The sequence below is a fragment of the Parasteatoda tepidariorum genome, chromosome 4 (assembly GCF_043381705.1).
Source record: "Parasteatoda tepidariorum isolate YZ-2023 chromosome 4, CAS_Ptep_4.0, whole genome shotgun sequence".
In the NCBI taxonomy this organism is placed as follows: domain Eukaryota; kingdom Metazoa; phylum Arthropoda; class Arachnida; order Araneae; family Theridiidae; genus Parasteatoda; species Parasteatoda tepidariorum.
Window position 1 is genome coordinate 92,794,151 of NC_092207.1, and position 14,317 is coordinate 92,808,467.

Here is a 14,317-nt window from a genome sequence, read left to right on the forward strand (position 1 = left end):
GAAAACCTCTCGCGGTTAGAATGACGGCAACCCACGATCCATCTATCACTAGGGATATTTTACGTCAACACTGTGAACGGTGCAAGCAGGTTACGGAATTCGTATCAATCAGCGATTCAGGATTCGAACCTTAGTTATCTCATTGGGAGGTAAGTACTCTATCCACTGAGTCATCACGGCTCAATTTTAAGACATTCAACATAACAAACTTTAACGTTTCCGGTGAAAAGAGTAAAACAATTAAATCACCTGCTTCACAGTGATATCCTTTATATCCTGGAAAACATCTGCATGCCCCTTCTATGCACTCGCCATGTCCATTACAGTCCAGTTTCTCGCATTCATATTCTCGAAGTTGGCACTCCTTACCTTTCCAACCAGGGCTACAGACGCACTCACCACCTATATATTCACCTCGGTTGCTGCACAGGACAGGACAGATGCCTAATTTACAAGAAAAAATAATAATCTAAAAAATACTCATTAAAGATGATGAGATTTGAAGAGAATTAATGTATCAAAAAGCATGCACATATTAATGTATCGATCGACATAGTTTACATTAGTTGTTATCTTTATTTATAATAAAATATGTATATAAATTTATATATAATAAAATATATCGGGTTGTGAGGAAATGTGAAAAATGAAACTTCTAAAATTGAGTTAAATTCCGATTTGAATATTTGAATGTATGCATCTTGGAGTCTGACTTTAAAATTGAATTATGTTCCTAAATTGAAATATGCTTCTTTCATTTATTCCTTAATTTTTGATTACTATTTCTTTCAATGCATCTCTAAACGTATCTGACATGATTTTTTTAGGTTCAGCTTAGTAAATGAAGATTGTAATTCAATGGTTTGAGTCCTTTTTAAATTTTTTTTTCTCGTATTGTTGCTTGCAATATCTGGAATCAATCATTATTCCCCATTTTTAGAAACACAGACAGACAGAGAGAGAGAGAGAGCACGGATTGAGAGGATGGCTGGAGTCACCGAAGGAAGATTTAACAGACAAATAAAAGTCTGCAACAGCCTCACTTTTGATACTTTTTCGTGGCAACAACACGAAAATGAGTCATATCCGAAAGTGCCATATAAAATACTTAAGACGATATCATCTGCAAAAATTTGCTTTTCCAACACGACTGTTATTGATTGCAGTTCAGTCAACAAGAATTAATTTTTGAATGCTATGTTTTAAATAATATTGACATGATTTATAAAGTATTCAATTTCTCCTTTAACTACCATAATACATCACAGTTTCAGTTTCCTTGATTTACAAACCACTTACATGAGCGATAGAGTTTGCAACATCATCTTTTGTCATGCAAATCCAGTGTTTTTTTTTATCGTTATATTCTGCAATACGTATTCACCATGCACAGCTACAAGTTTTTGATTCTGAGTTACATATTAGCCAAAGCGAAAACGCGTATGATATCGATGTGACGAGAAACAACAACTTAGCATGGAATGATATGTGAAATATACTCAATTGCATTTACGAAATATTTGTCTATGCGAAAATCAATTCCAAAAAAATTTGAAAAATACGTTCTCTTTCATTAGATATGTTAGCTTTAAGTACTGAATAAATTTTTTTAACAAAGCAGAAACGTTTCAAGTGATTTATGAATTGTATTTTACTTTAAAAAAGTTAGTTTAAAAAAGTTTCTTTAAAACACAAAATGCATTCAAAACATATTAAAATGATGCGTTTAAGAATATTGTATTTATGCATACTTGTGGTTGGATTTTTAAGAAAGGAATAAATTAAAAACTTATGAAAAGAATGGATAGCAAGAGTATAAAAGAAAATTAGGAAATTTTCTTCCCATTTATCAAAACGTTTTTTAGAAACTTGCTTTATAGAAAAATTCCAAAGTTGAGCATTGGATCTCAGTGGAATAACTTTAAATACCCAACATTGAGTACTTTTATCTTTTCTTAAGACTCATCAAGATAAATAATCAAATAACTATCATTTTACTTTTTTTTCAAATATATTTCGATTAAAAACTAATTAAATGAATATTTTTCTTTTCAAAACTGAATAAAAAACATAGAATAAAAACACCGACGAAAAGAATACTTTAAAATCTTAGGATTCTTCGAAAATCTTGACAGTTTCAGTTTATTGAAGAGAATCAAATTTTGAATTTATAAGAAGTAATTTGTTTTCAAATTGTTTTAAGCTTCGGGAAAATGAATCTTTTTAATTAATAATTTTTAGTAATATATTATTATGTATATTTATCTTTTCTTAACTCTCACAATTATGAATAAATTGCCAAATAACTATCATTTCAATATTTTTTTCAGATATATTTCGATTAAAAACTAATTAAATGAATATTTTTTTTCAAAACTGAATGAAAAAAACATAGAAATGAAACAACGACGAAAGCAATACTTTCAAATCTTAGGATTTTTTGAAAATCTTGACAGCTTCAGTTTATTGAAGAGAATCAAATTTCGAATTCAGGAGAGGCAAGTTGTTTTCAAATTGTTTTCTCAGTTACACTCAGCTTTTCGCGTGAAAAAAAAAAGTTTCTGCGATATCAGATCTGTCAATCTTTCAAAAGCTGAATAGAAAATGGATGTCCGTTCAATTTATCACGGGGAAGTATTTATGCCTTGTAATATTTCATAGAAATGATTCATCTTGCTCAAGGCAAGTCACAGTTATCAACATTGAATAATACTGTCTGTGGATTTGATTTAGTTGAATTATTTGTGCCCTGCACTGGCAACTGCTATGGAAGTTTTGATATATATACGATCATCGGGTATCATTTTTGGTAATAAATGATTCAAAAATACTATTTATATTCAAATCATTTTCTTACAATTGCACTAATCCAATGCAGAATAACATTAAATGTTTAAAGTATGAATTTTTTTTTCTATGTATGAAGACCTGTATTAATTAATGTAAGTAAATGCCTGAAATACATCCAAAGAGATCTAATTGAAAATTTATAAATGTTTTGAATAAATAATACAGTCTAAGATTTTGATTTAGTTGAAATTTTTCTGCTCTGAACTAAAAGCTTTATAGAACTTTTAATACAATCTATCGTCGGGAGTTTTTTTTTTCTTGTTGGTATTAACTTACTCTAAAATAATTTTTATTTTCAAAATATTCTATAATAGTTAAAATGATCTTAGACAAAGTGGTATTAAATGATTAAAGATTCCTGTTTTTATAGATTGAAACCATTTTATATAAACTGATATAAATTAAATAGTAAATGTCAGGTCATACACCGATAAAGATAAGAAATGTAAATTACATAAAAATTTTGAGTGAGCAATATAGTCTCAGCATTTGATTTAGTTGAATTGGTGATTTAGGGCGATTTCAATTGTTATTTTTCTAATTGTACTTTTAGGAATTAATATGTGTTCATACATAAGAATTAATATGTCTTGGATTTTGCGGTATTTAGCGATGTATCGCTAATACTCGACCAACAAAAAACCAGTTAATTTTTGCTTTCGATGCTAATGTCGCCATTTCCAAAAAATTTTAAACTTTTCAGAAGTACAAGGTAATTTTGATAGTAAATGAACCTAAAATACTATTTATATTAAAATTATTGGTTAATTTTATCAGGATTCTACCCTTAAATAGAGTTAGATGAAATGTGTGTACTCTGTGGGGATGGTAGCTATCGACAATGTCAACCTATGAAAACGTACCCCACTTCATCTATGAAAAGATACCCCACCATAGAATCGAGTTAACATGTCGTATATACTAGTGAATAGGTATTATATTTTTGTAGTGGTAGATACTGAGATACCGAAACTGAGTAGCAACAGCATGAGGAGGTGGATAATATCGCAGTCACAAGTAGCAAGTCAACTGTTCAATGTGGACCATCCATCGAAGTAGGCGTGTTCAGTTCGAAGTGGGCGTTACTGTCAATAAAAGCGTGTTCAGATCGAAGTGAGAGTTTCTGATAAGGTAGGCATGCTCACATCACGTTCGAAGGTCACCAATGTGGGGAGTGAGCTGTTATCGACAATGTCAACACTCATCTGAGAAAAGGTACCCCACCATGGAATCGAGTTAACATGTCTTATATACTAGAGAATTGGTATTATATGTTTGTAGTGATAGATACTCTACAACTCTAAAAAAATCTTACAAATGGAAATCTATGCATACAACTAAATAGTATAAATAAGTAACTAATGATAAAGACTTAGCAACTAAATGTATTTATTTATTTTTTGTTTTAAAACAAACTTGATATTTAAAAAATCATTTCTTTTTATAACGAGCTCTAACGAAATACCTTATAACGAACTCTAACGAAGAGGTATAAAGTAGAGAGGACTGTTTTTACTTACGGTATGCACATGAATCTCCTGCAAAATCAGGACTACAAACGCAGTTTCCCATAACACATCTGCCATGACCATGACAATCATATGGACAAGTTAAACTGGATTCATCTGAAATGAAACAATGTTTACGCGATGAAGATAAGAGACAGAAAAATAAGTGAAAGAAAAATCTTGTTATTATAGTGTAAATATAATAATAATGAAAGTATACACTTTTATAGACTGAATAGTTTTTACCTTTTTTTCTGCCACTATCTAAAATTAAAAAAAAAATATTTTATTACTTCTGTTTAACTTTATGAACCCATTTTGAGTGTTCTTAGCTACGCTTTGGTGGATGAAAGGAAGTCAAAGTAGTAGTTTTTCATTTTTGAAACAAACTACAATATTATTTAAAAAAATAGTAAAAGAAATATAGCCTCAACAGTCAGTTGTCCTTCAAGGGGAGAATGAAGGCTCCAGAAATTTAAGTTCAAAGGTATTATGGTGACAATATGGTTATCATTGCTCATCAGCCACTTTATGCACCAATCAGGAGCTGAGTATGATTCCTGTCACCACCGGGGATCTAATCCCGTTTCTTTACAACATCAGCATAGAGTCTTAACCAGTTTACCAGTGCAACACTTTAATATTATTTATTAATAAATATCACAATACTTACCAGTGCTTTGCGTTATAAATGCAATANTTTTTTTTTTTTTTTTTTTTTTTTTTTTTTTTTTTTTTTTTTTTTTTTTTTTTTTTTTTTGGCATTAACTTACTCTAAAATACTTTTTATTTTCAAAATGTTCTATAATAGTTAAAATGACTTTATACAAAGTGAGATTAAATTATTAAAGATTCCTTTTTTACAGATGAAAACCATTTTATACAAACTGATATAAATTAAATAGTAAATGTCATGCTACACATCGATAAAGATAAGAAATTTAAATTACATAAAAATTTTGAGTGAGCAATATACTCGTAGTCTCAGCATTTGATTTAGTTGAATTATTTGAGCCTGACATTGGTGATTTAGGGGCTATTTCAATTGTTATTTTTCTAAATGTACTTTTATGAATTACTATGTTTTTCATACATATGAATTAATATGTTTTGGATTTTGTGGTATTTAGCGATGTATCGCTAATACTCGACCAACTAAAAAGCTGTTAATTTTTGTTGGCGATGCTAATGTTGCGATGCATCAAAACATTTCAGACTTTTCAGAAGTACAAGGTAATTTTAATAGTAAATGAAACTAAAATACTATTTATATTGAAATTATTGGCTAATTTTATCAGGATTCTACCTTTAAATAGAGTTAGATGAAATGTGTGTACTCTGTGGGGATGGTAGCTATCGACAAAGTCAACCTATGAAAACGTACCCCACTTCATCTATGAAAAGATACCCCACCATAGAATTGAGTTAACATGTCGTATATACTAGTGAATAGGTATTATATTTTTGTAGTGGTAGATACTCTACTGTACTCCCCCAACAGAATTATAGCAGTGATAGAATTCGATGAATGGATACCACTAGTTGATTCATTGCAGTTTTGTGAGAAGCCGAGAGAGCTGTATTAAGATCACCATACTTTTGGGTGCTGATCGTGAGAGCTGTATTAAGTTCACGGTCGTGGTTACTCCTGTGTTGACTTTTAGCAGGTCGAGTGTATACGTTGTACGTTATATGTGATCGAAACTGAGTAGCAACAGCATGAGGAGGTGGATAATATCGCAGTTACAAGTAGCAAGTCAACTGTTCAATGCGGACCACCCATCGAAGTAGGCGTGTTCAGTTCGAAGTGGGCGTTACTGTCAATAAAAGCGTGTTCAGATCGAAGTGAGAGTTTCTGATAAGTTTGGCATGCTCACATCACGTTCGAAGGTCACCAATGTGGGGAGTGAGTTGTTCTCGACTTTTGTAGTGATAGATATCTACAACTCTAAAAAAATCTTACAAAAGGAAATCTATGCATACAACTAAATAGTATAAATAAGTAACTAATGATAAAGACTTAGCAACTAAATGTATTTATTCATTTTTTGTTTTAAAACAAACTTGATATTTAAAAAATCATTTCATTTTATAACGAGCTCTAACGAAATACCTTATAACGAACTCTAACGAAGAGGTATAAAGTAGAGAGTACTGTTTTTACTTACGGTATGCACATGAATCTCCTGCAAAATCAGGACTACAAACGCAGTTTCCCATAACACATCTGCCATGACCATGACAATCATATGGACAAGTTAAACTGGATTCATCTGAAATGAAACAATGTTTACGCGATGAAGATAAGAGACAGAAAAATAAGTGAAAGAAAAATCTTGTTATTATAGTGTAAATATAATAATAATGAAAGTATACACTTTTATAGACTGAATAGTTTTTACCTTTTTTTCTGCCACTATCTAAAATTAAAAAAAAAATATTTTATTACTTCTGTTTAACTTTATGAACCCATTTTGAGTGTTCTTAGCTACGCTTTGGTGGATGAAAGGAAGTCAAAGTAGTAGTTTTTCATTTTTGAAACAAACTACAATATTATTTAAAAAAATAGTAAAAGAAATATAGCCTCAACAGTCAGTTGTCCTTCAAGGGGAGAATGAAGGCTCCAGAAATTTAAGTTCAAAGGTATTATGGTGACAATATGGTTATCATTGCTCATCAGCCACTTTATGCACCAATCAGGAGCTGAGTATGATTCCTGTCACCACCGGGGATCTAATCCCGTTTCTTTACAACATCAGCATAGAGTCTTAACCAGTTTACCAGTGCAACACTTTAATATTATTTATTAATAAATATCACAATACTTACCAGTGCTTTGCGTTATAAATGCAATATCCATCATAAGGTCTCCATCATTATAAGCGGAAATGTACCAGAGTCCTCTTTCTAGATATTGAATGAATTCTACACTGTACAATTTCTAAATGAAAAAAATATGCATTTTAAAAAATGGCTCATAACACCAAATGTACTAAAAGAGAAAATAATCAAAAGCATTAAATGCAAATTTTTGTAATAAAACTACGTTATATCTGACTTAAGCAAATTGGAAAATTCGGATTTTTCCTAAGCAGCACTCATTGGATAATTGAAAAAGTCTCCATACACTTTTCAAATAGCCTAAAAATGTTTGGGCTCATTGCAATCATCTTAGAGCACAATGTAAAAAATACTAGATCAAATTACGGTACAAAGCATCGGTACTCAGGAAACCGGTACTTTTTACCATAAAATCTATTTTATCCAGGGCATGATACGTAATAAAAAATCTGATATACCGAAATTTTTAGAGTGGAATTACCTTAAAATTACAGAATCACTCTAACTAAATAAATATTACTAAACAAATTATGATATTATATGAATTTTACATCAAATTAACGATATTACATCAAAACTGGATTTCACAGAGGATGCACTCAAAGTATCGATACTTCATATCATATTTTATACTGGGATTTTTTACAGTGCATTGAAAGATCACTGTAAAGGACCTCATTAAACATAAATTGAAATGAACTGAGAAAAATGAAAGCTAGCTAAAATAAGTTCAAATAAAGAGTATAAATTAAATTAAAACAAGATTCAGAGTAATGATGAGGATAATTTCCATTGTTAATTAAAACCCCATCTGTTTTATTTTCCATAGCATTCAATACGTATTGAAAAGTATATAAACTGCGAAACAGCAATAAAACATCATTAAATGCAATGAAGTACGCGACAAAAAAAAATCAGATTTTTACATACTTGGTATTTTTGCATTAATACGCTGCTCATTGCGAATTTTCTTGTTCCAAATTCAATTTTATTTGTTAAGTTCTTTCTCAAATTCTATTATGGACTTCGTAGAATTAGAAAAAGGAAAGAAAAAGTTGTCAAGCCACTTTTCACTAAATTAATCTTAAAGCAATTGTTTTTTTTCTTCTATAATACGGCAAAGCACAGCTAGGTAAGAGAAAAGCTCAACTGTACAAAAATAAATTTGTTAAATGAAAGAAAACAAAGTCACTAAAAATAAGTCTAAGGAAATTCAAATCAAAACTTTACTGATTGATAGCTTTATTTGCTCAGTGAAAAGGCATAACAAGGGGGGCTGTAAATTTGTATGTCACCGAACTTTTGATTTTGAAATTGTGCCATGACCTTGATGTATGTCACTGTTATAATTCCCCAGTTATACTCCGCTATTTAAAACACTTGTATAAGGGCAGGTCCACTGCAATAAATCAAAAGTAAATTCAGGTTGATTAAAAAAATTTCCATCGTTTTCTAATAAGTCTAAGGACGCATGAATGGACTACAGTAAGCCTAAAAAATATCAGACTTTCTGGAAAATGTTGGAAATGCTCCCAATCAACCTAACGCATTTTAAAACGCCAACGACAGATATAAATTGTCAGATGTTCCAATTCAAATGCAACACACCCATCATAGGAGCAAAGTATATCTTAAATTCAACTATTAAGAGTTCGAATATTGAAATTTTTTCCCAAACATATTGTTTCCAGCTAGTATCAGAAGTAACTTTTGAGACTTTGTTCAGTTTCACAATAGTATGCCCATTAGTGGGCATGCTATTATATATGATGTGTAAGTAGTTTTAAATTTAATTTCGTAATTTTCCAGAATGATTATGTGTTGACTGTTGAAATTTACTATTTAAAATTATGAATTCGACAATTACAATCTGGAAAAGCAAAATTCCGATAACCTTTAATTTTTAGAGTGATGATGAACCGTTGTGTTCAATGATTTACTACGTCATTGTAGACTTCGATAATTTACTTTAATTGTTTTTATATCCAAATGTAAAATATATTTAAAAAACATAATTATGAGATTTTTATAATTTTTTATATTTTGATATATTTCCTAAAAAAAGTTTTTTTTTTTTTACTTTTTAATGTAAATTTTCAATTTATGTTTTTAGAATGTATAGACATGTTAAAGTATTGAGTTCGTTTTTATCCAAGAAATATACTGTAGAAGTCAAAGTTTTAGCTTTTTATTGATCAACTAATTGTGGTAAATCCAAATTTTCAAAAACGTATCATTTCAGCTGATTCGAAGGAAGCCTACAGCTGATTCACATTCAGATTATTTTTCGTTTGCAACATTAGGAGAAATTTGAAATTATAGTTTTTAAATGTAAAAAATTACTATATTTAAGATAATTAAGCAACAAATATGCATAGAAAAATTTAATAAGAGTGAAATTAAAACAAAAATTTGTTATTATTTGCTAATTTATTTCTGCAATATTTAACCCTCCAGAAATTTTCTTAAAATTTGGAGAAACGCCCAGCTCCCGTTTTTGAAAAAATAGCCAGGTGTAATGAACTCCAGTAATATTAGTAGAGTTGACCGTTAATCTCAAGCGGTTGTTTTATAAAATTTCCAAACTTGGTTAAAAATTATACGCCAATTTTCTGTGGAGGTTACACACAAGTCTCGAGTCCAAACACAACCGGTGGCACAGTTCTTCAATCTCGCCTTTTATCTGCATTTTATCTGACAAACAAATCGCAAGAGCCTCAAACGCAAAGGCTTAAGTTGAAGATAACTTTTATAAGCATAACGTTACTTTGGCGGTCAGTAGCCCTATATTATACTATTAAAAATGTACTGGTAGAGCTGTGATTTTATGGTAATAATAGCTTTACGGATATAAAAAAGCATTTACGATCAGTGATTATTGAAATATTTTTGTCGTTTATGACCGTTATTAGAGTTTGAAGGGCTATTTGTCTTTTTGACATAATTTTTACTTTAATGAATCTCTTGAATGAGTCTTTATTAATAATTTCGCTTTCTTTCTGATATAGTTTTTGCTAGTTTTTTTTAATGGTTTACTCAAATAGTTTTTTTCTATTTTAGCAAAGATCCTCTTAAAATAATGATAACTTAGTTTAATTTAAATTAATCGCGCGTTTTATAGATTATCTTTAATGAAAAAAATGCTTCGTGAACGTGCGACAATCCTTTGTAAGTACGTATTTAATATAAAACTAAGAACATTATTTCCTTTCTACAAACATTTAAATGTGTAGGTTTATAAAAATCTGATGTTTGAAAATATCACATACAGTATTTAAAGAGCTTGTAAAAGATAACTGGTTTTAACATAATTTAAAAAATAAATAAATTTGAGGTAAATTTAAATCAAATGCCTATTTTTGTTAGATTTGATAACACAATTTCCTGGCATGATTTCTAAATATTTGTAAGGAACTTTGAAAGTTCGTTACAAATATTTAAAATTTTATTTCTTCTTTTTTAAGGATAAAAATATCAATAGTTTTGTTTTTTCTAGAAACAATCAGTTAACAAAAATTTCAATAATAAAATTTTAAGAATATCTTCAGTGGTTGATGGATTATGAGTTAGAGTTCTCTTTCAGTCATGTTAACCGTGACTTATTTTAGTGGTTTTATTCTCCATGTAAAGCAAATGAGGGTGAGTTCCATCAAAAAGTCTTCCGCGAAAGCAAATTTCGCCCTCATTCAAATTCGATATGAGAGTTTCCTTGTCTTCTGGATTGGGTTTGACATTAAGAGACTACGGCGTCGAACATCGGTAGTTGTAAACCTGAATTCAGGTCAACTATTCAATGACAGTTATAAAATATTAAAATTTAACTTCATATATATATAAATTACTTAAATTTTGCGATTGAATTTCTACCATTGAATTTAACTATTTTATGAAAGCTGTTTTATAAAAGAAACAAAAATAATGTTATAACATGTCACAAAGAATGTTATAACATGAAATTGGAAACGGAATATGGAAAAATAATAATTTTGTAGCTAACACAATGTATTTAGTTTTATTCATTTCAGTTAAAAGAAATGATGTATAAAAGTGGAGAAGTATAGTTCACCAAAATCAAAACTAGTTATTTCTTTAAAATTGTTAGTGAAAGACTTCTCGGAACTGCTCCATTGAATGAGGGCAAAAAAAGAAAGAACTCTCTTGAGGAACAAACCATCATACAATAGTTCTTCAAAAAGTCAATAAGGAGCTACCGCGAAATACAATAACATTCTTCTTGAGAATCCGCAAAAAGGGACGTTACAATAAAACAGTAACCGAAATGAAACCCGTTTTTGACTCCAGGACATACCGTTTAAAACCGTTTTTCCAATCAAACCATCTGCTGTTACAAGCTTCCCCTCAAAGAAGAACAAATGAAGGAATGGATGGACAACCTAAGAAGAAAAAAAAATGTTCTCTCCTGGTGGGCAATCTCTAGCAAAACGAGAATAAGATGAAGAAGAAAGAGAATCAAAAGAAGAATGAAGTTTTATTGTTCCTGACAGAAGCAAACGTTAAGAAGTATTTACGAGCATGAGATTATATGGCGTTGCTTTTGTTTTGAGAGTAACAGGGGGGTGGCTGGAAGTTTTGGAAGAGAGTTAAAGGGTGGGGAGGCGGAAAGAGAAGTTTATGAAACGCTCCTGGTCGGCTACCAAAAAATGTACTACGATTCGCTTGAGCGAATTTTACTCGTAATTTTTGGAGGATGTAAGGCAGAAAATATGAATTCTTCGAGGCTTAAGAATTGAGAGTAGTGTAAGAAGTATGGCTTCCATTTGGAAGAAAGTGCTCGAAGAAATTGTTACATGCATTATTACTTTTAAAATCGAATATGAACGATTCGAAGGAGAAGAATAGCGTAGCAGTTCTTAAAAAAGCCATGCATAACATGTATATACAGAGAGAAAGAAAACATGGAAAAATATAAAAGAAAATTTAAAATAAAAATAATATAAAAGTAAAATATTTTTATCATTTTACGAACTTTAATTATTTACAAAAAAATTTAGAACATTAAATATCTGGAAAATGAAAATTTATAATCTCGCCATCAACTCACACAATTAGATCCACGGGTTATAATTGTGTAATTATATATATATATATACAGTAAGAACGACACTTTAAAACCCTCTTGTTACACTCAATTTGCGCTTTTGTTTTCATCTTTTGTTATCTGGCAATCTTTCTGCGAAAACATTTTTAAATCCTTCTTGAAAAATTTTCTGTCCTTGTAAGTTGATCTGATTTTGCTACTCGCTTTATAGTCCCTTTTAAATGTTTTTTATTTTATTTTATTTTCTGTTTTTACATGCTATTTTTACTTTTTGTGATCTTTTTTATTTGTTGTTATTTTTATAAAAAAATTTTTTGAGTGCTCCTCACACTATTGTATTAATATATTTTGCTTTGGCTTTATTGATACAATATCAGAAAGCACTCTGTTTTGCGGATATAATCGTGTGGGCTGAAGAAAAGATTATATCTTTTTTTTNCTGGTGGAGCTGAAACAACGTACCGCAGCCCCTATCAAAAGATTTGCTTCAGATATCTTATCATGCATTTAGACAGGAATGAATTAACAGCTAAAAATGTGTTGTGTGACTGAGGGGTCACACATAGAACATCTGAGACTATTCCTAATAAAACTTTAAATAATCCCATACAATTCATGGCAGGTAACAAATAATATCTTAGATTGTTTATGATCGAGATATATATATATTATAAATCTCTCTCTCTCTCTCTCTCTCTGTATGTGTATAAATATATGTATATATATATATATAGAGAGAGAGAGAGTTAAGATTTATAAAATATATATACAGTTGAACCTCTATATAACGAAGTCGTTAAATCCCGATAAGCACGTTATAAGGAAAAGTCGTCAAATAGGAAACCACCTTTTGAAATACCGAAGTAATACAAAACAGGTTTTAAATTCATAAGCACTAGACATAAAATTAAAATAACAATTGATACACCTTTATCATGTAAACTAGTATCTACTATTTATTCTATAAATCTTAACTATAAAAGATATCTGCATGGAAAGCAAGAATAGAGCAAAACATTATCCAGTGTTACACTATCATGCTACATACATTTTCAACAAAGAAAAGCTAAATTTATGTTTAGAATTACAGCTGCATTTCTTATAAAAGTAATTTTAAACATACATTACCACATGCGTTCTTAAGTTTTATTGCTACCGAAAAAATCCGTTAATTTTGTCGGAGTTTTTCATTTGAAATGCAAATAAAAAGGGAAAGGGATTTTATTGCTTTCTTTAAAAGTAAGTGACTTCGAAAATCAATTTCCCCCATAATATGCGTTAACCAGTTTGAAATGTTCTGAAATATTTTGGGAAATAGGGAAAGTGGATCGCAAAGAAAAGTTCGTTAAATAGAAAATTCACTTCGCTATCTCGAAATTATTTCACGAAGAAATTTCCAAAATGCTCTTGGTTCCTCTAAAAAAAATCGCAAAATAGAGAAATTCACAAAATGGAAGTTACTTAAATAGAAGTCCGACTATATATATATATATATATATATATACACATAAAGACATTCATTCATTTACAATAAGGAAGTATGTAATGAAAATAAATAACATTTCATTATTTCATTTGTTGTTTCCAATTGATGTATTTATTTTCTTGATAAAGCGGTTGAGGTGCAATTGCTCATGTTATGTTGATTTTACTTGCGCTAACCTAACAAGAGATCAAGGCCAAATAATTTTAAAAGAACTGTAGTGTCAAAGAAGAGTGTTCACCTCCCTATAATGTAACCCATGTCTGAATCTAAGCGGTGGATGATTTATGCGAATTCTGCTCCCGCTTCATAAAATATTCTTGCGAAGTGAAATATTTGCTGTGGTAGTTGGTTAGAATCCTTGGGTTAGAGTCCTCTTGTCGTCGGTCTAACCGTGGGAAGTTTTCGTGGTTTACCCCACCATATATCTCAATAGTCCCCCACGAAGGCTATTTTGTCACAATGCTTGAACCAAGGGTGTTCTCGTCTTTTGGGTTTGTTTTCAAAATCACAAGATTACAGAGTTGAACGTTGATAGTCTTAAACGCAGAATTGGATCGACTATACAACACCAGT

General features: G+C 30.2%; 1 protein-coding gene across 1 annotated transcript in view; it reads right to left on the reverse strand.

Annotated features, from left to right (window-relative positions):
- Nucleotides 1-14,317, reverse strand: part of LOC107455277 (teneurin-m-like) — a 445,997-nt gene that overhangs the window by 125,496 nt on the left and 306,184 nt on the right. Inside the window, exons 10-12 of the mRNA XM_016072782.3 lie at nucleotides 7,188-7,299; nucleotides 6,527-6,631; nucleotides 250-444 (exon numbers count right to left, since the gene is read on the reverse strand). Of these exons, the coding sequence (XP_015928268.1) occupies nucleotides 250-444; nucleotides 6,527-6,631; nucleotides 7,188-7,299 (412 nt within the window). The remainder of the gene's footprint in view (nucleotides 1-249; nucleotides 445-6,526; nucleotides 6,632-7,187; nucleotides 7,300-14,317) is intronic.